Source organism: Balaenoptera musculus, chromosome 6 (assembly GCF_009873245.2).
Source record: "Balaenoptera musculus isolate JJ_BM4_2016_0621 chromosome 6, mBalMus1.pri.v3, whole genome shotgun sequence".
NCBI lineage: Eukaryota > Metazoa > Chordata > Mammalia > Artiodactyla > Balaenopteridae > Balaenoptera > Balaenoptera musculus.
In genome coordinates, this window is record NC_045790.1 from 106,236,685 (window position 1) to 106,261,664 (window position 24,980).

The following is a 24,980-nucleotide window of genomic DNA, read 5'->3' on the forward strand; positions in this document are numbered from 1 at the left end:
TGGCTGCTGTGTTGAGAGTAGGCTGAGAGCAAAAACTGAAGCAGGGAGCCTGAGGAACATCTCTTCTGATGCTTCAGTTTCCTCAGTGAAGTAGGAAGCAAGGAGCTGAGAATAAGGAGAGGGGAAGAGGCTGGAGATTTGAGGAGAGATGGTGGTATGAATTAGTTGCCTGGGAGAGGGGGGGAGTGATGGATGGACTGGGGAAGTAATAGTGTGCGTATCATGCATCAGTAAGGGCTCGTATAGGGTTTGTGATCGTGAGTTTAAAGTGATATTTAGCATGGTTGTGTGTGTTGGTTTTCTCATACACAGGTATAAATTAGGAGTAGGCAGAACGTTTTTTTTTTCTTTAAGATTTTTGGATGTGGACCATTTTGTTTTTTAAGTCTTTATTGAATTTGTTACAATATTGCTTCTGTTTTGTTTTGGTTCTTTGGCCCTGAGGCCTGTGGGATTTAAGCTCCCCGACCAGGGATCAAACCCACACCCCCTGCATTGGAAGGCGAAGTCTTAACCACTGGATCGCCAGGGAAGTCCCGCATTGGATTTAACTGGGACTGAGGTTTAGTCGAGTGAGGGGGGCAAATTGAGAGTACATTCAGCCAGTGATCATAATGACTGACCATGGGGTTTATGCTAGCTGGGTAAGGAGGGAAGCAGAGACAGGAGGAGAGTGAAGGTTAGTGAAAAAGGTGGTAGGATTAATGGCTTGAAAGTCTTGGTAGGGTCAAATGATCATTGGAGTTTGGGGGTGTTGAAGGAAGGAGAGAGACTATAGTATATGATGGCAACAGGGGTGGGTAGTAGGTCATATAGTCTGATAAACTTGATTAAAGAAAGAAAATTTAGCAAGTTATCTAGTGTTCTGGGTTTATTTAAAATATCTTTTTTTTTTTAAAAAAATTATTTATTTATTTATTTTGGCTGTGCCGGGCCTCAGTTGTAGCACATGGGATCTTCCTTGCGGCATGTGGACTTCTTAGTTGTGGAATGCATGCAGGATCTAGTTCCCCCACCAGGGATCAAACCCAGGCTCCCTGCATTGAGAGTGCAGAGTCTTACCCACTGGACCACCAGGGAAGTCCCCTTACGTAAAATATCTTTACGAGAATGTCTTTGAAGACATTTGGGACCACTGAAGGGTTTAGAAGGTGAGTTCTTACGTAGATCAGGTGGAGCATTACTTTCATGTGTTAATTTTTTTAAGTGAAGCTATATTTGAGGGTTTTAATTTCTGAATTGCATAAATTGGTTCATATTTTGCTATGTCATTGGAAACATTTTATGCATCCTATTTTGAACAGTAATTAGACTGTGAACTCCTTGAGATTAAGGGACCTGGCTACGTTCCAGCAAAAGTCAATAATGTATTTGTTGAATTAAATTGTATTAAGGCAGCAAGAAGGATACGGTTTGAGAATTTCTAAAGTATTTTCCTCTATCATTTTATAATTAAAAAATTCTAACATACAGAAACTGTTGAAGGGTAGTACAGTGATCACCATATACCCACCAACCAGATTCAACAGTGGTTTACATTTTACTGCCTTTAAAAAATCTTTTAGTTTTTTTGAGCCATGTACAAGTGAGTTCCAGACATCCTAACAATTTACTTCTACGTACTTTAGTGTGCATCTCTTAAAAATAATTCACCTGTGTAACCACACGATTTCTGAGTCATTCTTGTAGAGATCAGGACTATAATAACAGTGTACTGGCTCTATTACCTCTCACCCCTGTGGCCTTATGTAAGTTACGTAATACCCCTGAGCCTCAGTTTCTTTTGTGGCAAAGTACCTGTCTCAGAGGGATGTTATGAAGATTAAGTGTGTAAAGTTCTTAGAACCATACCAGGCACAATTTTCAGTTTATAAAGTGTTTTCTCATACGATACGAAATTGTGGTGAATAACACCACCACCAACCCTTGTCACCAGAGTTGGAAACTTCTACCTCGCCTTCCCCATGTGTAGGTGTAAGCAAATCTTGTATTTTCTATCTCCAGTATCTCTCAAATTTGTCCTGTTCTTTCCATTGCCACTGCAACATTTCTTTTTTTGTTTGTTTGTTTTTAACATCTTTATTGGAGTATAATTGCTTTACAATGGTGTGTTAGTTTCTGCTTTATAACAAAGTGAATCAGTTATACATATACATATATTCCCATATCTCTTCCCTCTTGCGTCTCCTCCCCCCACCCTTCCTATCCCACCCCTCTAGGTGGTCACAAAGCACCGAGCTGATCTCCCTGTGCTCTGCGGCTGCTTCCCACTAGCTATCTATTTTACGTTTGGTAGTGTATATATGTCCATGCCACTCTCTCACTTGTCCAGCTTACCCTTCCCCCTCCCCGTGTCTTCAAGTCCATTCTCTAGTAGATCTGTGTCTTTATTCCCGTCTTGCCCCTAGGTTCTTCATGACCATATATATATATATTTTTAAGATTCCATATATATATGTTAGCATACGGTATTTGTTTTTCTCTTTCTGACTTACTTCACTCTGTATGACAGATTCTAGGTCCATCCACCTCACTACAAATAACTCAATTTCGTTTCTTTTTATAGCTGAGTAAATATTCCATTGTATATATGTGCCACATCTTCTTTATCCATTCATCTGTCGATGGACACTTAGGTTACTTCCATGTCCTGGCTATTGTAAACAGAGCTGCAATGAACATTGTGGTGCATGACTCTTTTTTTTTTTTTTGCATGATTCTTTTTGAATTATGGTTTTCTCAGGGTATATGCCCAGTAGTGGGATTGCTGGGTCGTATGGTAGTTCTATTTTCAGTTTCTTAAGGAACCTCCATACTGTTCTCCATAGTGGCTGTATCAGTTTACATTCCCACCAACAGTGCAAGAGGGTTCCCTTTTCTCCACACCCTCTCCAGCATTTATTGTTTCTAGATTTTTTGAGGATGGCCATTCTGACCGGTGTGAGATGATATCTCATTGTAGTTTTGATTTGCATTTCTCTAATGATTAATGATGTTGAGCATTTTTTCGTGTGTTTGTTGGCAATCTGTATATCTTCTTTGGAGAAATGTCTATTTAGGTCTTCTGCCCATTTTTGGATTGGGTTGTTTGTTTTTTTGATATTGAGCTGCATGAGCTGCTTGTAAATTTTGGAGATTAATCCTTTGTCAGTTGCTTCATTTGCAAATATTTTCTCCCATTCTGAGGGTTGTCTTTTCGTCTTGTTTATGGTTTCCTTTGCTGTGCAAGAGCTTTGAAGTTTCATTAGGTCCCATTTGTTTATTTTTGTTTTTATTTCCATTTCTCTAGGAGGTGGGTCAAAAAGGATATTGCTGTGATTTATGTCATAGAGTGTTCTGCCTATGTTTTCCTCTAAGAGTTTGATAGTGTCTGGCCTTACATGTAGGTCTTTAATCCATTTTGAGTTTATTTTTGTGTATGGTGTTAGGGACTGTTCTAATTTCATTCTTTTACATGTAGCTGTTCAGTTTTCCCAGTACCACTTATTGAAAAGGCTGTCTTTTCTCCATTGTATATTCTTGCCTCCTTTATCAAAGGTAAGGTGACCATATGTGCATGGGTTTATCTCTGGGCTTTCTATCCTGTTCCATTGATCTATATTTCTGTTTTTGTGCCAGTACCATACTGTCTCGATTACTGTAGCTTTGTAGTATAGTCTGAAGTCAGAGAGCCTGTTTCCTCCTGCTCCATTTTTCTTTCTCAAGATTGCTTTGACTATTCAGGGTCTTTTGTGTTTCCATACAAATTGTGAATTTTTTTGTTCTAGTTCTGTGAAAAATGCCAGTGGTCTTGCCTATCAACAATTTCTTAGTCTTTCTAAATCTAGTTCCATCCAAACCACCTCATCTTTTTCCTTCCTGCCAAAGTTTATGTTCTCAAATGTAAATTTAATTGTGTTAATCCATTTAAACTCTTTTCCCATCTCCTACAGTGCAAAGTCCCAGTTTCATTTATTTTTTTTAAATTAATTGATTTATTTATTTTTGGCTGTGTTGGGTCTTTGTTGCTGCGCGTGGGCTTTCTCTAGTTGCAGCGAGCAGGGGCTACTCTTTGTTGTAGTGCGCAGGTTTCTCATTGCGGTGGCTTGTTGCAGAGCATGGGCTCTAGGCGTGCGGGCTTCAGTAGTTGTGGTTCATGGGCGGGCTCTAGAGCGCAGGCCCAGTAGTTGTGGAGCACGGGCTTAGTTGCTCCACGGCACGTGGGATCTTCCCGGACCAGGGATCGAACCCGTGACCCCTGCATTGGCAGGCGGATTCTTAATGCTGTGCCATTAGGAAAGTCCAGTCCCAGTTTCTTAACACTGGCTTCTGTGTACCTTCGGTCTCTGTGACCTTATCTCATTATACATTTCCTCCCCTACCCCCAGCCTCACTCTTAACACACACAACACATGCCCCCAGACTGTAGCAAGCCATGTGTAGTTCTCTGAATATACTGTGTCACACACTTCTGTGCCTTTGCTTGATTGGCTGCCTGTATCTGGAAGTCTACCCCTACCCATTATCCTCTTTATGTCTGGCAAATACTTATCCCCCACCCCCCATACTTGTCTTTTAAGACTAGGCACAGGTACCTAACTCCTCAGTCATTCCTTCTCTTTTGTCTGTACTCTACGTTGTACAGCCTTCATTCAGCCATAGTATTATACCCATAACATTTTGGGGCAGCCATCTGCTTGCGTGTCTGCCTTGTTCTATTAGATTAGGAAGTCCTTGAGGGCACATACTAGATTTTATCCTTTTTTTGTATCCCTAGTACCTAATATGTTTCTCATGCCAGGCACAAAATAAATGTAGATACTGTGTCCACATTTTATGGATGAAAAAACCCCTGAGGTTCAGAGAATATGCATTATATACCCAAGGTAACAGAACTAATTAATGAAGCATACAGATCTTTTTTTTAAAGATTTTTTGACGTGGACCATTTTTAAAGTCTTTATTGAATTTGTTACAGTATTACTTCTGTTTTATGTTTTGGGGTTTTGGCTGTGAGGCATGTGGGTTCTTAGCTCCCTGACCAGGGATCGAACCTGCACCCCCTGCCCTGGACCACCAGGGAAGTCCCCAAAGCATACAGATCTTTAAGAGCCCATTTCAGTACTATTTTCATTAACTGTAATGTTTCTCATAGTTACAGCCATTTGTTCAGTGATTCTGTTCTTAGTCTGTGGATTTAGAGCCCCCTAGAGGATGTTAGAATTCCCTCATGGAAGTCTGCAAAGTCATACGTGTTTTCTTTAGGCTGAGTTAATAAGATTATATATGTATGTATGGCACCAATTTTTTTGAATGTACCCAGATGCTTTTGTGAGTTAATAGTGAATCATCTTGGTGAAGTAGACATATTTAAACCTTTTGAGAGGAAAGCACTCTGAGGGTTTTAATACAGGAGACTTGGAATAATAGCTTTGTATAGTTCGCTAGGGAATTGATAAGGTACAAGAAAGTTTTTAAAGCAGTTAAATTCAAGTTAGATGATAATATCTGAGACTTTTCTAGTAGTTCATTAAAATAAAAGAAAAAATTTTAATTTCTGAAATCAAACTTAATTAAAAATTGTTGAACCTATTTCTTTAAATAAGGTGGCTTTAAATATATTTCCATCTGCTACCATAATGTTCAACTCTTTTTTTTAGTCTTAGCACCAAAAATATTTATTTCATATGTATGAACATATTTTCATTGGATCTGTAAACATATTGAGAGTTCTGTGAGCTAGGTTGTCACCTGTTTCAGAATCTGAATTCACTACAAATTGTATTTTATCAATTCCAAATAAATCCATTATGAATCTTATTGGCTGGGACAACTTTTTTTTTTCTAGCTTTATTGAACTATAATTGACATATAACATTGTGTAAGTTTGTCATATAATGATGATTTGGTACACATACATTGCAAAATGTTTACCACAGTAAGGTTAGTTAACACATCCTTCACCTCATGTAATTACCATATTCTTGTTACTGTGGTGAGAACATTTAAAGCTTTACTCTCATAGCAGCTTTTAAGTATATAATCATGTTTAATTCTTTTTAAAAAATTTTTATTGAAGTATAGTTGATTTACAATGTTGTGTTTAATTTCTGCTGTACAGCAAAGTGACTCAGTTATACATATATGTATCCTTTTTCATATTCTTTTCCATTATGGTTTATCACAGGATATTGAATATAGTTCCCTGTGCTATACAGTAGGACCTTGTTTATCCATCCTATATGTAATAGTTTGCATCTGCTAATGCCAAACTCCCAGTCCTTTCCTTCCCCACCCCTAATGTTTAATTCTTAATGAGAAGCATTTTTCTAACTTAATGACTGCTGCCTCGACACAATGTTGTATTCTGCTATTTGGCCCACAAGAGCTTCTGTTGCTGAGATAAAATGTTCGTGGGTCTGGCAGGCATTCTAGCTTCAAGGGTATAGCTTAAATAATAATGCTTTAAAATATGTGTGCTATTTTTATCAGTTTGTTTAGCTACTAGATAAACAAGAATTGTGTGATTTCATTCATTCCTTTGGCAAATACTTATTCAACTCCTGCTGTGAACCAAGCCCTCTCCTCAGCCCTGAAATTAAAGCAGTAAGTCGACAAAACAGACAAATCTTGGCCTTGGCAGCCCTTGCCTTTCAGTGGGGGAGCCATACTCTAAGCATGATGAACATGCATGTAACAACAACGCATGCTGGGTTGGGGCAAGTGCTTTTAAAAAAAAAAAAAAAGGCCAGAAGAGGGAATAGGAAGTGATATTTTCTGTTTTAGAATGATTTGTCTCAGAAGGCCTTTCTGAATAGACATTTGAGCAGAGACCTGAATGAAGTAAAGGCACCAGCCTTGCATAGGAATCTGGAGGAACAGCCTTCCAGAGAGAGGGTTCAGTAAATGCAGAGGCTTTGAGGAAGGGGCATGCTTGATCTGTTCAAGAGGAGGCCAGCGTGTCTGGAGCTGTGTGAGCAGGAGTTAGAATGACAGGAGATGAGGTTGGAGGAATAGCAGGGTTAGATCATGTGGGACTTTCAGATTTCATTCTAAGTGTAAAATAAGCCTTTGGACAGCTTCTAGTGGGGGAATAAAGTGGTCTGACTTAAATTTAAAGGATGTTCTATGCTATGTAGAGACTCCAGTAGTACAAGAAATGAAGCAGGAGTTCAATTAGGAAGTAGTGGTTAGAGACCTTTGGGTGAGAGATGATGATGGAGGTGGTGAGATGTGTTTTGAAGAAAGAGTCAACAGGCTATGTTGATTGATTGCAGTGTGAAAGAGAGCAGGCAAGGAAAGTCCAGTGTTGATAAATAGACACAGGACTTTTTTTTTTTTTTTTGGTAATTGACAAGGAAATTTAGTTATTTCTGAGATATACATTTTAAAGTAATAACTAGAATTATGACTTATAACATTATACCAGAACATATAAGATTTTTAGAAATTTCATGTAATGTCTGAAACATTTATATTAACATATTTCCATACAAATAACCCAAAGCAAGTTTAGTATTAGTTGTTTTTTTGTTTGTTTGTTTGATTTTTTTTTTATACTGCAGGTTCTTATTAGTCATCAATTTCATACACATCAGTGTATACATGTCAATCCCAATTGCCCAATTCAGCACACCACCATCCCCACCCCACCATGGTTTTCCCCCCTTGGTGTCCACACGTTTGTTGTCTACATCTGTGTCTCAACTACTGCCCTGCAAACCGGTTTATCTGTACCATTTTTCTAGGTTCCACATACATGCGTTAATAAACGATATTTGTTTTTCTCTTTCTGACTTACTTCACTCTGTATGACAGTCTTTAGATCCGTCCACATCTCAGCAAATGACTCAATTTTGTTCCTTTTTATGGCTGAGTAATATTCCATTGTATATATGTACCACATCTTCTTTATCCATTCGTCTGTCGATGGGCATTTAGGTTGCTTCCATGACCTGGCTATTGTAAATAGTGCTGCAGTGAACATTGTGGTGCATGTGTCTTTTTGAATTATGGTTTTCTCTGGGTATATGCCCAGTAGTGGGATTGCTGGGTCATATGGTAATTCTATTTGTAGTTTTTTAAGGAACCTCCATACTGTTCTCCACAGTGGCTGTATCAATTTACATTCCCACCAACAGTGCAAGAGGGTTCCCTTTTCTCCACACCCACTCCAGCATTTGTTGTTTGTAGATTTTCTGATGATGCCCATTCTAACTGGTGTGAGGTGATACCTCATTGTAGTTTTGATTTGCATTTCTCTAATAATTAGTGATGTTGAGCAGCTTTTCATGTGCTTCTTGGCTATCTGTATGTCTTCTTTGGAGAAATGTCTATTTAGGTCTTCTGCCCATTTTTTGATTGGGTTGTTTGTTTCTTTAATATTGAGCTGCATGAGCTCTTTATATATTTTGGAGATTAATCCTTTGTCCGTTGATTCATTTGCAACTATTTTCTCCCATTCTGAGGGTTGTCTTTTCCGTCTTGTTTATGGTTTCCTTTGCTGTGCAAAAGCTTTGAAGTTTCATTAAGTTCCATTTGTTTATTTTTGTTTTTATTTCCATTACTCTAGCAGATGGATCAAAAAAGATCTTGCTGTGATTTATGTCAAAGAGTGTTCTTCCTATGTTTTCCTCTAAGAATTTTATAATGTCCGGTCTTACATTTAGGTCTCTAATCCATTTTGAGTTTATTTTTGTGTATGGTGTTAGGGAGTGTTATAATTTCATTCTTTTACACGTAGCTGTCCAGTTTTCCCAGCACCACTTATTGAAGAGACTGTCTTTTCTCCATTATATATCTTTGCCTCCTTTGTCGTAGATTAGTTGACCATAGGTACGTGGGTTTATCTTCGGGCTTTCTCCATTGATCTATGTTTCTGTTTTTGTAGACACCGGACTTGAAGGATACATGCAAGGTATTTACAGTGGCTGCCTCTGAGCACTGGCCTTATTAAGAGCTTTTCTCTTTTTCTTCTTCTTTTTTTTTTTTTTGCTTATCTGTATTTATCAGTTTTTCTATACTGAACCTGTAATGCTTCTGTTGTAAAATATATATATAGATAGATTATTTTAAAACTAGAGCTAACCATGATACTAAATGTAGCCTAATATTTAATGTGTTCTCCTACTCCCTTTGATTTTTGGAAAACAATTTAAGTGACATAAAAATTTTTTCTTTTTACTCTAGTGATCAGCCTTTGTACCTTCTCCACATTTGAAGATGGTGAAGCTAGATATTCATACTTTGGCCCATCACCTCAAGCAGGAACGCTTATATGTAAACTCTGAGAAACAGCTCATTCAGAGGCTCAATGCAGATGTACTTAAGACAGCTGAAAAGTTGTATCGTACAGCATGGATCGCTAAGCAACAGAGAATTAATTTGGATCGGCTTATTATAACCAGGTAAAGAAAAGGTTTTGAGGTCTTAAATGTTATGAACCACTATAATTCTGCTTATAGCAGTTAATAACTGCTAACTGCAAATAAACAAATCTATTTCCAACAAAGTGCATAGTTTAAGATATTTTAAATCAGCATCTCAATGGTGAGTCTTTGCTTATTTTGCTTAATTAACCTATTAACTTAAGCACAGTTGTAGAGAATTATAACTTAAGCATTAATATTTTATACCATACCAGTTAATTTTGTATCTTGGCACTATATAACATTTTATTATTGTAGAGAGTAAATTATCTTGTGTTCTGCTTTTCTCCTAATATTATTTAATATATACATTTTCATGTTTTGCTATTGTATATCTACTTTTCAGTTTTAGAAACCTCATTTTTCACTGTGTTAATACCTTATTGTTCTGTTGTTCCAAGAAGCAGTTTTTAAGTCTAGAAATAGTGGTGCTGTGGTATACTGTCGAGAAAAGAAGCCAGACATAGAAGAGTACATACTGTATGAGTCCATGTATATGAAGTTCAAAAAGAGGCAGGACTGATCTTCAATGATAGAAGTCAGAATAATGGTTATTTCTCAGTACTTTTCATTGAACCTGACTTAATATGAAGAATTTGTCCTACTTTTTGGTTTTGACTTTCTTTACACATTTAGATGCTGGTGGTCTAAAAGATTTTAGCAATTCTGAGTGATCTCATTGCCATGACTATCATCAACTCACATTTCCATGTTTTAGTATGGTATATTATTATTGTTGTTAATTTTATTATTTTGCTTGTTTGCTTGTTTTTTAGTGCTGAAGCTTCCCCTGCTGAATGTTGCCAACATGCCAAGATTTTGGAAGATACACAGTTTGTTGATGGGTATAAGCAGTTGGGATTTCAGGAGACTGCTTATGGAGAATTCTTAAGTCGATTAAGGGAAAATCCTCGTCTTATTGCCTCCTCTTTGGTTGCCGGAGAGAAACTTAATCAGGAGAACACACAAAGTGTTATTTACACAGTTTTTACCTCTCTCTATGGCAACTGCATTATGCAAGAAGATGAAAGCTACCTCCTTCAGGTGTTGAGATACTTGATTGAATTTGAACTTAAAGAAAGTGACAACCCCAGGCGACTTTTGAGGAGAGGAACTTGTGCCTTCAGCATCTTATTTAAACTTTTTTCTGAAGGACTGTTTTCTGCCAAACTTTTCCTCACAGCAACTTTACATGAGCCAATCATGCAGCTGCTTGTTGAAGATGAGGATCACCTGGAAACAGATCCAAACAAGCTAATTGAGAGGTTCTCCCCATCTCAACAGGAAAAACTCTTTGGAGAGAAAGGCTCAGATAGATTCAGGCAGAAGGTTCAAGAGATGGTGGATTCCAACGAGGCCAAACTAGTGGCTTTGGTGAACAAATTTATTGGTTATCTCAAACAGAACACATACTGCTTTCCACATAGTTTGAGATGGATTGTGTCACAGATGTACAAAACTCTCTCCTGTGTAGATAGACTGGAAGTTGGGGAGGTCAGAGCAATGTGTACTGACCTCCTGTTGGCCTGCTTCATTTGTCCTGCGGTTGTCAATCCAGAACAGTATGGAATAATTTCTGATGCTCCTATTAATGAGGTGGCAAGATTTAATCTGATGCAGGTATGCTTTTGCTAGGCATTCAGCTTAGAGTCAGTTGATGGGGCAGTGGGAGTGCGAACAGAAAATATGATGACATTATTCATATATTCTTACCATTCCTTTTCCCCAAACTGTCCTAAATATTTGCTTCTTACATTGTGTTGGTTTTTAAATGGAGTCCTCATACACTTGAATGTATAGTTGAATTTGATTTTCTAGAACAAGCCCTTACCCCTTTCCCATGATTTCAAAATCCAGAATGACTGAAAATTGAGTGTCTTTTATACTTCATTTGGTAACAAAACCTAACCTGAACTAACATGAGGCTATTTATAATTGTTAGTTATTCCATTTCATGTTCATGAATATTCATGTTTTGCTGCAGGAATGTTAATGTATCTGATTATAGGAAGCCAGCCTAAATACTGGACATGTTACATGTATGCAGTAACCAACCTTTCTAAAATCTCCAAATTTTGAAATCTGAAACTCCTCTGGACCTAAAAGTTTCAGAAAGAGGATTTTTGGATCTATGTTAGTGCTTTTTTCCCTAATCATCTGAACTACTGAAATCGTGTTATTATTTCTTAAGGGATTCTTTTAATTATATCTTATCCCCAGAAATACTGTGAGGAAGAGACAGTTTATTTGGAATAGAATATGTCTTGTCTTTGGATGATTTTTTTTTTAATGATAAGCTTTTTTTTCATGATCAGTTCTATCATATTGGGGTGTTTAGAAATTAACTATATAGGCATCCCTGAAATAAAAATTTTTTATCATCTCTGAAACACTAAATTTATTCTTATGATAATGTTGTTATAGTTTTATTTTTGTCATTCCATTGGAGGTTGAATCACATCTTTTCAAAATGAGTAAAAGGGGGGATTGTCCTAGGTATGAAGATGATGCTGTATGATAATAACTTTCAGCAAAGTGTCTTTAGAGAGAGTGGAGTAACAGTTCACTTTTGGCAGTAAGGAACTGGCTCTGTGAATTAATATTTACTTTCAAAACAGCTTATGTTCTGAAGGAATTCTTTGCTTTTAAGTCTAGAAAAAAAATTTACCTTGAGTACTTTATGAACTCTAGGGAAAAGTACTTAATAATAACTTGAGATAGTTTGAGTCAGCTTTTACAAATTAATTAAATTTCTAAACACATGAAAAGTACAGCAGCAGAAACAAAGGTGTGTACCTTCATTTCCTAATGTTGTAGTAATGTGCATTAAAGACAAAGCAAAATTTCCTACTTATTCTTTATAACTCAATCTAAATGTAATAAAATATAGTAAAAGCTGACATAGACAAGATGCACATTTTATTTGGTATCCTATTTTGTATGCCTGGTCAGGTGGTGTGAATATTCTTTTTTTTTTTTTTTTTAATTTAATTTTATTTATTTTGTTTATACAGCAGGTTCTTATTAGTTATCCCTTTAGTGTGTTAATATTCTTATGAAATAGATTTATAGAATGGAATGGAAGTGCTTTCACAGTGAGGACTGTGTAAGTGTCTACAGCCTATGTCTTCCCACCTCTGCTCTGGGTTGCAGGTTGGCCGCCTTTTGCAGCAATTAGCAATGACTGGCTCCGAAGAGGGAGATCCCCGGACAAAGAGCAGCCTTGGAAAATTTGACAAAGTAAGAGTGAATACTATGTCGTGTGAAGTACTGTTGATAGAAAGTTCTGCTAAAGTATTAGTGAACCTAACTGTTCTCCTTATTAAATCTTGTCCCTAGGTGATGTGTAAATTAAATACTCTTTTCAATTACCCTTGGTTTGGCTATAGAGGATACAGTGTTGGATCAGCAGCATTTAAAGGAAGATGTCATCTGTATAGCAGATTCACTTTGCTGTACAGCAGAAGCTAACAAAGCATTGTAAAGCAACTATACTCCAATAAAAATTAATTAAGAAAATAAAGGAAGGTGTCATCAAAGATTACTAATTCTCAAAAAATATATATATAAACACCAATTATACTTCAATTAAAAAAAAAAGATTACTAATTCTCACTTATAGAAATGTTGAGGAGATGCCATTGTAATGAGAGCCAAAGAGCTATTAAGATTATTTTTAAAAGTTTGATTTAGGGCCTTCCCTGGTGGTGCAGTGGTTAAGAATCCACCTGCCAATGCAGGGGACATGGGTTCGAGCCCTGGTCCGAGAAGATCCCACATGCTGCGGAGCAACTAAGCCCATGCACCACAACTACTGAGCCTGCGCTCTAGAGCCCGCAAGCCACAACTACTGAAGCCCGCGCGCCTGGAGCCTATGCTCCACAACAGGGGAAGCCACCGCAATGAGAAGCCCGCGCACTGCAATGAAGAGTAGCCCCCGCTCACCACAACTAGAGAAAGCCTGCGTGCAGCAACAAAGACCCAACGTAGCCAAAAAATAAATAAAATTTAAAAAAAAACAAACAAAAACGTTTGATTTAAAAAAATTGTCACTAAATCAAGTCTGTGGATGTATGAATCAGCAATAAATGTATAATTTTAAGTGTATTTCATAAGTTAACATAGCATTGTTCAGTTGGTATAACTAAATAAAAATTTAAGGGACTTCCCTGGTGGTCGGTGGTTAAGACACCACGCTCCCAATGCAGAGGGCGTGGGTTCGATCCCTGGTGGTGGAACTAGATGCTGCATGCCACAACTAAAGATCTCACGTGCTGCAGCTAAAAGATCCCACACGCCACAGTGAAGATTCCGTGTGCTGCAACTAAAGACCCGGCACAGCCAAATAAATAAATAAATAAATATTTTAAAAAATAAAAAAAATTTAATTTATCATACTTTGAGTAGGCTGTACATTCAACATAAAATTCAAAGGTTAGATAGTGAAGTTTCCCTTCCACCTCTGATCTCTAACCTTCATTTCCTCCCTAAATGTTCTTCATGTTATCAATCTTTTGTGTGTCCTTCAAGATGTCTGTATGTATACAAGCAAATTCGTAATATATTTTCCTAATTGTGAATGGTAGGACTGTGTGCACTGTCTGCCTCATGTTTGTTTCATATACCAGAATATCTTGGAGATTATTTTATATCAGTTCATAGAGAGTTTAATTTTTTTAAATGTTAGGTTTAATATAATTTTCAAGAAGAAAAACTTTCTACATGCTTGTCCACCTCAATCAGAAATTTTGTTCCCTTTATTTATTTATTTTTAATAAATTTATTTATTTATTTATTTTTGGCTGCATTGGGTCTTGGTTGCTGCACACAGGCTTTCTCTAGTTGCGGCGAGCGGGGGCTACTCTTCATTGTGGTGCGCGGGCTTCTCATTGTGGTGGCTTCTCTTGTTGCGGAGCATTGGCTCTAGGCACACGGGCTTCAGTAGTTGTGGCACGTGGGCTCAGTAGTTGTGGCTTGCGGGCTCTAGAGCGCAGGCTCAGTAGTTGTGGTGCACGGGCTTAGTTGCTCCATGGCATATGGGATCTTCCCAGACCAGGGCTCAAACCCATGTCCCCTGCATTGGCAGGTGGATTCTTAACCACTGCACCACCAGGGAAGTCCCTGTTCCCTTACTTTAAAGAGGAAGTATTTCACTGTGATTTTTTTCTCCTGTTTGAACAGAGCTGTGTTGCTGCTTTCCTTGATGTGGTGATTGGAGGCCGTGCAGTGGAGACCCCGCCAATGTCCTCCGTTAATCTTCTGGAAGGGTTGAGCAGAACTGTAGTTTATATAACCTACAGTCAGCTTATTACTCTGGTAATGGCTTTATTCTTTAATAGGACTTTCTCAAAAGTCATTTATCTGAACATGGGCAGAGTCATAGATGAGTACATTGTGTGAGAAATATATATTGTGTTTGAAAAATTGATTTCATAAGCTAAATGTCCTTTTACTTTTGCCAGGTGAATTTTATGAAGAGTGTGATGTCTGGAGATCAACTGAGAGAAGATAGAATGGCTCTTGACAATTTATTGGCAAACCTACCCCAGGCAAAGCCAGGAAAAAGCAGCAGTTTGGAAATGACTCCCTACAGTACTCCTCAGCTGTCTCCAGCAACCACTCCAGCAAATAAAAAGAATCGATTGCCTATAGGTAAAGAGAATTTCTCATATTGAGGCTTTCCTTTAAATTTAATATTTCTTTCTTAGCCTTTGTTATTGCTTAGCATTTGGGAATATAGTTTTAAATAATTTGGAAAAGTTCTTCTCTTCATTTTTACTGGTGGTAATTCAATTTTTTTTGGCTGCCTTGGGTCTTTGTTGCTGCGTGAGGGCTTTCTCTAGTTGCGGCGAGTGGGGGCTACTCTTCAGTGCGGTGGCTTCTCTTGTTGCGGAGCACGGGCTCTAGGTGCGTGAGCTTCAGTAGTTGTGGCTCACAGGCCCTAGAGCGCAGGCTCAGTAGTTGTGGCGCACGGGCGTAGTTGCTCTGCGGCATGTGGGATCTTCCTGGACTAGGGCTCGAACCTGTGTCCCCTGCATTGGCAGGCGGATTCTGAACCACTGCGCCACCAGAGAAGCCCAGGCTTTAGCTTTATCTAGACATACTTGTCATAATTAATTGGAATCATGCCACTTACAAGATACTTTGTTTACTGTAAGTCATCATTTGAATTATGTAGCCCTGTTCTTTCCACAGAGTTCTAAATAATATAATAAAATAATATTATTTTAGAAATTTCTATCAGTAAAGTTGAAAATATATAGTTATTCTTTTTTCATTATTATTATTATTATTTTTATTAATTTATTTATTTATGGCTGTGTTGGGTCTTCGTTTCTGTGCAAGGGCTTTCTCCAGTTGTGGCAAGCGGGGGCCACTCTTCATCGCGGTGCGCGGGCCTCTCACTGTCGCCGCCTCTCTTGTTGCGGAGCACAGGCTCCAGACAGGCAGGCTCAGTAATTGTGGCTCACGGGCCCAGCTGCTCTACGGCATGTGGGATCTTCCCAGACCAGGGCTCGAACCCGTGTCCCCTGCATTGGCAGGCAGATTCTCAACCACTGCGCCACCACGGAAGCCCCTTTTCATTATTATTAATAGCCAGTCTTTTATTGACTGAGTTAAGATCTTTGTTATTTTATAAAATAAGGCAAAACTTCTGTTTTGTCAATTTTAAGAAATAGGTTTAATTAAGCCTTATTTCCTTAGTAAACATTTATCTATAATAAATCTATATAATCTGTAATGATATCTATATAAATCCACAAACAAATTAAGCATATGTATACTATGTACCAGGCACAGGGTAAGCATTTTCTAAATGTTCTTTCACATTTAATTCATGCAAAAAATCGACACAAAAAGTGGTCTGATCACTGTCCTGCAGGCAGGGCACTGTGTTCAACACTGGTGATACAAAGACCCTTAAGTCATGCCCTTACACTTAGGTTAGTTGCTGATAGTCCAGTTGGGGAGAATGAGAAGAGACCAGTACCCTTCAGTGTACTGAGTGTCTGATGGAGATAAGCATAGAGGGTTATGGGGACACCTAACTCAGCGGTGTGGTGATGCTGTCAGGAGAAGATCCGGGAGCAGGTGAAGGCTGCGCTTTCTCTTGGAAGATGAATGGAAGTTAGACAAAGTAAACAAGACACAGAGAGAGTGTTTAGACCAAGGGAGCAGAGTATTTTAGGGCCAACTTTTTAACGGTCATGAGGAGCTCAGCAGCAGTTAGTGGGCATGAATAGTTATTATATTTTATACATTCTGAAGAATGGGATTTCATTTTTAAACTCCCAGGAGCTGACTTGTTAAGAATTGTCAGTTTCTTAAAATTAATCTACCTTACTTTTAACATAATATGGAATAATATTATCAACAGGAATGTGGCATCATATTCTTCAAGTCTTTGGCTTTCATCATCTCAAAACGTCAATTTTCAGAATTAAAAATAGAAAAAAAAAAAGAAACTTGACATTCAATGATTTTTAATATTATAGGCTATTAGCACTTTTTTAACATGAAGAAATAAATGACTTTTGGAAAAACCAGAGATTTTTTTTTCCATGATTCACTCGTGTTCTTTCGTTTCTTTTCATCCAGAGTGTCATTCATTAAATAAGAGTATAATGGAAAGTAAATTTCAGATGTTTGCCCAGTATTATTTTGTATAATCATGTGACCTGGTCATTGAACTTATTTCATATTTTAAAAAATGTGTCCATTATTCAGAGGGTTGATTTTCTTTCTGTTTAATGCTTTCGCAACCCAGGACAACAGTTCGCAGCCATAACTGCCTGGGGTTCCTTAGCTACCAATCTTACTGCTCATATTACTCTAGTAACCCCTTTTGGTGGGTAATAGGCTGTTCCTTTTCTTATGTAACTTCTATTTAAGAAATAGTTTATGAAATTTTGCTCCATGTGCATGTTGCTTTTGCTTTATGTAAATTGGTACATGAATTTTGATTACTTGCATTTTTATAAATTATAAAGTTTGTTCCTTAAGATTCACGTAGTTGTTCATAAAGTTGAAGTTAAGTTTACAATTCAAGAGGAGACAGTGAGGGTCAGCAAAGAAAGGTGTTAGTGAACCTGTTTTAGACTTTTGGAAGTTGATGTGTGCTTTGAGTTTTGAAAGTAAGAGTGATTGATGAACTGATCTACAGCATTGTGGAGAGAACATGATTGTTTATAGTTCTGTCTTCAAGTAGGTCAGCTTTCACCGAAACTGAAGTTGAAAGACTTTTATTATAATTGAGTGTTTGTGCTTCATGTCTGCACTTTTATTTGCCCTGAAAGAGTATCTATTTAGTATTCTGGATGTATTGAATCTTATTGTCCTCTGACAAAAACCTGACACTTATCACAGAGGACTAAAGTTCATAGAGAAATTGTCACAAGCTATCTAAATCTTTCAGTTTCCAAAAGTTCTTGTAAGGGAATTCCCTGGCCGTCCAGTGGTTGGGACTCCGTACTTTCACTACCGAGGGCCCGGGTTCGATCCTTGTTGGGGAACTAAGATCCCACAGGCCGCTCAGTGCAGCCAAAAAACAAAACAAACAAACAAACAAACACAAAAACCCACCAAAAACAAAAGTTCTTGTAAGATCTATAGGATGGATTACTTTAGAAAAAGGTATTACTTATTTACTTATAAGTAGGGGAAAACACCCCCAAGTAATTAGATCCTTCATTAATTTAGAATGTTCCCATAAAGCAGAAAGGAAACTTATATTCAAACAAAGAGAACTCTTCTGCATCTTTAGGAAGAGGTTAATACATTTCAGGAAAAACTGTGTTTTCAAAAACTGATTCTGGTTTTGTCAGCAGTTGCCAACGTGTATAACTTTTTATGGCTATCAGATTTCTATATGAAATTTTCTAATGCTTTTAAGTTTAGTTATTAGTATGGGAGACCTGTGGCAGTTAAATCATTTTGTAGGAGAAATAGTTGAAGATATTATACCTTGAAAAGATAAGGAATAACTTTTCTTGTCACTCCCAAGTCTTAAATTGATTGGGACGTGTTTGCTGTTCTGCAGGTGTAAACTGTGTGTCACTCCCTGCCAGGTGAACATGGTTCATTGTTTCTGTTGATCAGTTTTGAAGGAGAATTTGTATTAGTCATTAGTAGAGTAGCTGGGAAATATGGGTTGTTTTTTCTTTTTTAATTCATATTCTCACCACTCTTTTTTTGTGCATGTGCAAATGTTCTACATTAGTAGAAAATATATTTTTGTATTAATGTGCCATTTTCTTCATTTTGTCTTTTTCTGTAAATTATCTTACTTGAAATTTTTTTATTAGCAACTCGGAGCAGAAGCCGCACCAATGTTCTAATGGACTTACATATGGACCATGAAGGATCAGCTCAAGAAACCATCCAGGAAGTGCAGCCAGAAGAGGTGTTGGTCATTTCCTTAGGAACAGGTCCCCAGCTTACTCCAGGGATGATGTCAGAAAATGAGGTATGACTGTATTGTTACACTTAACTTGTCGCTATTACTGTTAAGAACTTCAGATTCTTTTCTTCTCAGTAAAGGTCACTTGCTTCTATAAATCAGTATACATTTAACAAATATTTTTCATTATCTTCAGTGGGTCTGCCATGATACCCCATCAAATGCTCAACTCCCTATTAACAGTTCTGGAGGTCCTTCACATTAATAAACCTGTGGCACTGTAGTTGGTAACCAGACCCATACCAAAAGGCATTTTCCTAATAGTAGTAGAAGAGGCAGGAAGCCAGGAAATTGTGTTATGGAAATTGAGGAGACTTCTACAGTGACCTGTAGGAAATATTTTATGTTTCTTTTCTTTTTAATGATATAGTAGTGGTATTCCTGCTTTAAAGAGCCAAACAGTATTTAGAAATAATTTCTGTTCTTTGGCTGGTTGGGAAGAAATGGAAGAGATAATTGAAAGGAAAACTAAGTAAAATATTTTAAGGAAATGGGGTTGGGGATATGAGAATCAGTTTTAAGATATTTGTAAACAGAAGAGCTTGGGACAGAGGCAAGAGGAAAGAAGTTTTGACTCTAAACATAGGAGCCTCTTCTCATAGATTGTGACCTCTTGAGAAAGAAGCATTTTCTTACCTTCAGCAGTGCCTGCTTATTATTCAACAAAGCCTATTCCTGGCCTGGGAAGAAGGGACCAGTTATAGTGGTTGATACAGTGATGATGGTGATTGATTAAGCGGCGTGACTTGTAGGAAAGAGGACCATCAAAATCCACAACCCTGTCCCCCCACACACATTCAAAGTGAATAAGCTGGCAAAAACTGTCAGAATCAGCTTTTTAGGAACTCTAGAATGTAATAAACTTGTGGCAACCAGGAGACTGCTTAATGAGGAAAAGAACTGCTGTGTTTCAGTAAGAGAGTCTGTGGCATTTTACTCCCCCTGTTACCGTCCCCCGACCCCCACCCCAGTGGCAGCCTTGAAGACAGCCGCCAGCATTCCTGTGCAGGGAAATATCTAGACTGTGGTATGATCCTTTTTGTTTTCGTTAATTCATACCACTCTTGAGGCCTTTAGATGGATTTTTCCTGAAGATTCATTGCACATTGCTCACTCTGATGAGTGTGAAGTTTCAAGTTATCTTAAAAATACAAAATGTAAAATCTTTATGTCTGCATTTAATTTCAAGCAAATAGGGAAAAGATTCTATTTTAAAATGACCTTTTAAAAGCATCACATGAGTAAATATATAGAGCCATTAGAAAACCTTTAATTTACTTACTTAAATGCGGAGTCAAAACAGCACCTTAAGGGTTTGTTTTTTTTTTTTTTTGGCTTTGTGTTGTTTTTTCCTTTTAATTGAGGACACTGTTCTTCACATTCCAACAGCAGCCTAGGAACCCAGTGGCTGTGAGTTCAAGTTCCAGGTGTGCTTAATACATGCTGTGACATCCAGCAAAGCACTCAGTTCTTCATTAAGTTGGAGATACACATACAGAGCTGAGTTATGAGGTTTGTGGGGAGTGAGAAGTAATTGTTATTTGGAAATCATCTAACAGATAGAAAGCTCTGTAAAAAGGCAATCCGCTCTAAGCTAGATGTGGCATAGAAGTCATACTTCGGCTTCTGGTATGGACTTTGTGGCTGTGTGTATGGTGATCAAGTGGAGGTTCTAACTAGGCTGATTAATTCTGGTGCCTACAGAATAATTTGTTTACACGTTTTTTTCCTATTAATTAGTTTATTAACTTTTAGAAAAATGCACACAAAATTAATAGGTCACTTTACTGTGCCAAATGCACATAACGTGCATCTTTTTATTTAATCCTCAACAACTCCATGGCATATATACTGTTACTATCACCATTTTATAGATGAAGAAGATGAGGCTCAGAGAGCTTAAAAAACTTATCCAAGTTTACATAGTTGGCCCATGGCAGAACTGGGAGGACCAGACTGCTGAGTCTGAAGCCTCCGACTCCTGCAATCCTAATCATTGCTCATCAATGTCCAATTGCCTGTTCAGTTGCTGAAACTGGTAGGGTGATGGAAAGACATAGGTTCAGTTCTTCTAACTGGTACACTTTTATCCCAGGGATACTTAAAAACTTGATTGGAGCCCTATAAATGGGTTTTCAGTTAAAAATGATAATTTAATATTAAGATGAACTTAAATATGCATTTGCCATGGTTTGTTTTCTTATCAGTAATCTCTCAGTTGTGATAAACTAATGGCATTTTATTTTTCAGGTCCTAAACATGCAGCTTTCAGATGGAGGACAAGGAGATGTCCCTGTCGATGAAAACAAACTCCACGGTAAACCTGATAAAACCTTGCGCTTTTCCCTCTGCAGTGATAATCTGGAAGGAATATCTGAAGGTGAAGGGTTACTTCATTCAAGGAGTTGTGTGATTCAAGTAATATTTTGTTTTGTGTTCTTTAAAGGAGCCTTAAAAATTACAATTATGCCACCTGTGCCTCTCACTGAGGAGAGTAATGAAGTTTTCCTCTAATGATCTTGAACAGTTGGCTGTAAAGATTGTTTCTTTGAATAAAATTGAGATTGCACGAGACCTTTGGTCACATAAAATGGAGACGATCTAAGTCTGCATTGAGACTTGAATAATACCAAGTTTTATTTCACTAGTACTAACATATACCAAAGCTTGTAGAGCTCCTTTAGAGGGATATAATGCATGTCTAAATGGAAAAAAATGGACTCACTAGTATTTCAGGGTGTTGTGTATACTGCTAATGTTTTAATGAAGCAGAAAGATACAATGGAAGTAGGATAGGAATAAAAAAGAAAATTAAAAGGCAAGATTGTAAAGTGAGAATATGTTACTCCATGTGCTAGGACAAGCTTTTTTAATGAAAAAGTTTCAATTTGACTAACATTTTAAAATAAACATAAATGGTAATAACTTTTCCTTTATTTCTCACTTTTGAAAACATAAGTAGTGTACATTCATTCTAGAAAATGAAGGAAAAATTGAACCATCTGTGACCTTACCATTCTATTAATAACAGTTAACATTTTGGTTTTTTTATAGCAAAATTAGGCTTACGCTGTTTTGTAACCTTTTTTTGTTTAACAATATAACAGTAACATTTCCCTTTGTAATTTAGCATTCTTAAATAACATGGTTTTTAATGGCTATTTTCTTTAACTTCAAATGGGCATTTATCATAATTTATTTAAACATTCTTCTGTGATTACACATGTAGATTGCTTTCACTTTTCAGACATTGTAAGAAGCACTGCAACAAGCGACCTTAGGTGAATTTTTGATTAGTTCCTTAGGATAAGTTTCTAAAAGCAGAATTTCTGGCTTAAAGGGCGTGTTTATTTATAGGGTGTAACAGCATTAAAAGCACTTTAATCAGTCTTTTTAGTCTCTTATCAAGGCATGAAAAATTACATGGTGGCTCATGACTGTCAAAAAAAGCTCACTCACAGTATAAATGTTTCTCTAGGTCCTTCAAATCGTTCTAATTCAGTATCCTCACTAGACCTGGAAGGGGAATCTGTTTCAGAACTTGGAGCAGGACCTTCTGGGAGTAATGGAGTTGAAGCTCTACAGCTGTTAGAGCATGAGCAAGGTAAAGTGAGGTTGAATTCAGCTGTTCAAGCAGCAAAGAATTTACCTGGTTGCAGAATAAACAATCTGTTTCCATGTAAGTTGGCTGTGTTCAGTTGATTATGTAATGACCATTAAACTTGCATTTACTCATAGTTCCTTCAGTTCTTAAAAATGTGTTTAGTTGGCAATTCCCTGGCGGTCCAGTGGTTAGGACTCAGCAGTTTCACTGCGGTGGCCCAGATTCAGTCCCTGGTTGGGGAACCAAGATCCTGCAAGCCTCGCGGCTCGGCCAAAAAAAAAAAAAAAAAAATGTGTTTAGTTGCTAAGTGGATTATTCAGGCTAAAATTACATAGAATAATTAAAATGAATTGCTTGAATTCTGTAATATTTGGTATTTCAATTCTGTAATATTAAATTTTTAAGGGATGCTAAGATAAATACTCAGAGCTCAAGGAACTTAGAATAGGGAGAGAATGGTACACAAATGATTAAAATTATCATAAAAGTGCTTTGGCAGTTCTGAGTGAGAAATACATGTGGTTGAAAGTGTAGGGAAAAGCTTATTGGGAGAAAATAATAACCTCAAAGCCTGGCTGGCATTGCATTGGCTGAAACTAGAGATATTCTAGGTGAAGGAATAGTAGTATCAGCAAGTCAGGGAGGTGGGAAACCATAGTACTTACTCAGGAACTGTCAAGTAGGGTAATAGGGTGAGGTAAGGACGAAAAGTAGGTGGATCCCTTTTGTGCTTTAGGAAGATTAATATGAAAAAGTCCTTTGGATTTGTTCATTTAAAGATCAGTGGTGGCTTTCACAGGAATGTTGGGGGCAGATGCCCTCAACTGGCTTTGAGGCAGTGACTTTAGTGTGTGTAAAAATCACCTGGGGAGTTAGAGGGAAAAAAAAGGCATTTCCCATGTCTCATTTCTAGAAATCCTGGATCAGTCTGTTTTTGGAAAGGAAAAGAGTATTGCCAATTGGGTTATGTGTGGGGTGAATAAAAGTAATGCTGTGTTTTTACTGGATCAGTTTGTCACTGTATTATTTAGGATTAAAATTTCTGCAGATAACAGAAACCTAAAATTGTATTAGCTTAAGGTAGAAAGAATATCGCCTCTTTAACAAGCCCTCTAGGTGATTCTGATATGGGTGCTTGGCAGTCTACACTCGTGAAATACTAGGTTCAGAAGTGAGTGGGGACTTCCCTGGTGGTCCAGTGGTTAAGGCTTCGCGTTTTTTGTTTTTTTGTTTTTTGGTATGGGTTTATCTGTTAATTATTGCCACAATAATGCTACGTAACAAACCACCCCAAAACGTGGTGCCTTAAAACAGTAAACATTTATTTTTGCTCTCAAGTCTGTGGGTCAGCCAGGTGGTGGTTCTGATTTGGACCGGGCTCATTCATGCATCTCTCATCATCAGTGGTTGAGTAGGGAGCTCTGCTAATCTTAACTGGGGGTCCGTTGGTCACTGGGGAGCTGGCTCGTCTAGGATGACCTTTGCTTTGTTCCATGTGGTTCCTCATCCTCCAGCAGACTGGTTTCATCTTGTCCTCATGAGAGAACCAAGGATGAGAGAGAGCAGAGGTTTCTAAGGTCTCTCTTGAGGCCTAACCTCACACCTGGCACACTTCCTCCTTACCTTTTGGACAAAGCAAGGAGCCAGGCCTGTGCAAATTCAGAGAAAGGGGAATATATCCCAATTCTTGACCAAAGTCACACTCTAGAGGACAGGGAGACAACTGATTGCATGGATGGCCCCAGTTAATTTACTGGAAGGGGGAGGACATATGCAGAGCTCAATTCAGAGAGGGAAAGAGTACATCCGTGAGGGAATAATTCAGTGTTTTAGTACTATGTGCTGAGTGTTAATGTTAAAATATGTAACTTGAAGTTCAAAGACAAAAAGGTCTTTAAAGTTGATATAAAAAATGATAGCTGTGCTACCATTTTTTAAGTGCTTAATTTTGTTTTTGATAGCTACAACCCAGGATAATCTCGATGATAAGCTAAGGAAGTTTGAAATTCGTGACATGATGGGACTGACAGATGATAGGGATATATCAGAAACAGTGAGTGAGACGTGGAGTACAGATGTCTTGGGAAGTGATTTTGACCCTAACATTGATGAAGATCGCTTGCAAGAAATCGCAGGTAACTGCTATTTAATGTCCCTGGAAGATTGCTGTTTATTCGTATCCACCCACCCCTCATGGGAGGGAACTTCAGTGCTCTGACAAACATGGTGTGTATGTTAGCAGTAACTGGGAAACTGAGGTAATTGTATGTGACAAGGCATTTGTGTATTTCTTTTTTCTTTATTTAAATATAGGTACTATTTTCCCCTGTCTACATTTAAGTGCCCCTCCCCCTGCAAAAAAGAAAAAGCAATCTTTTGAATCAACTTCTTGTCAATTCTTGTTTGCAGGGCATAGTATATGCGTTCTTAGTCTATGATTAGCATATTCTTCTTTTGAGACTAAACACCTTGCCTTAACATGAAAATTCTTACAGGTTATAGCCATAAA

The 24,980-nt window shown here is 37.7% G+C and overlaps 1 protein-coding gene across 7 annotated transcripts in view; it reads left to right on the forward strand.

The window, feature by feature from the left end:
- Positions 1-24,980, forward strand: part of GAPVD1 (GTPase activating protein and VPS9 domains 1) — a 73,049-nt gene that overhangs the window by 16,588 nt on the left and 31,481 nt on the right. For 4 of the 7 annotated variants that reach the window (XM_036854726.1, XM_036854729.1, XM_036854730.1 and 1 more), the window contains exons 2-10: positions 9,169-9,386; positions 10,184-11,027; positions 12,561-12,647; positions 14,589-14,723; positions 14,870-15,059; positions 18,713-18,873; positions 21,118-21,247; positions 22,346-22,471; positions 24,433-24,606. In XM_036854726.1, coding sequence (XP_036710621.1) covers positions 9,202-9,386; positions 10,184-11,027; positions 12,561-12,647; positions 14,589-14,723; positions 14,870-15,059; positions 18,713-18,873; positions 21,118-21,247; positions 22,346-22,471; positions 24,433-24,606 — 2,032 coding nt within the window. In that variant the 5' untranslated portion in view covers positions 9,169-9,201. Of the gene's footprint in view, positions 1-8,878; positions 8,897-9,168; positions 9,387-10,183; positions 11,028-12,560; positions 12,648-14,588; positions 14,724-14,869; positions 15,060-18,712; positions 18,874-21,117; positions 21,248-22,345; positions 22,472-24,432; positions 24,607-24,980 lie in introns of those variants that run through there. The other 3 variants (XM_036854731.1, XM_036854732.1, XM_036854727.1) reach the window with 2 other exon arrangements.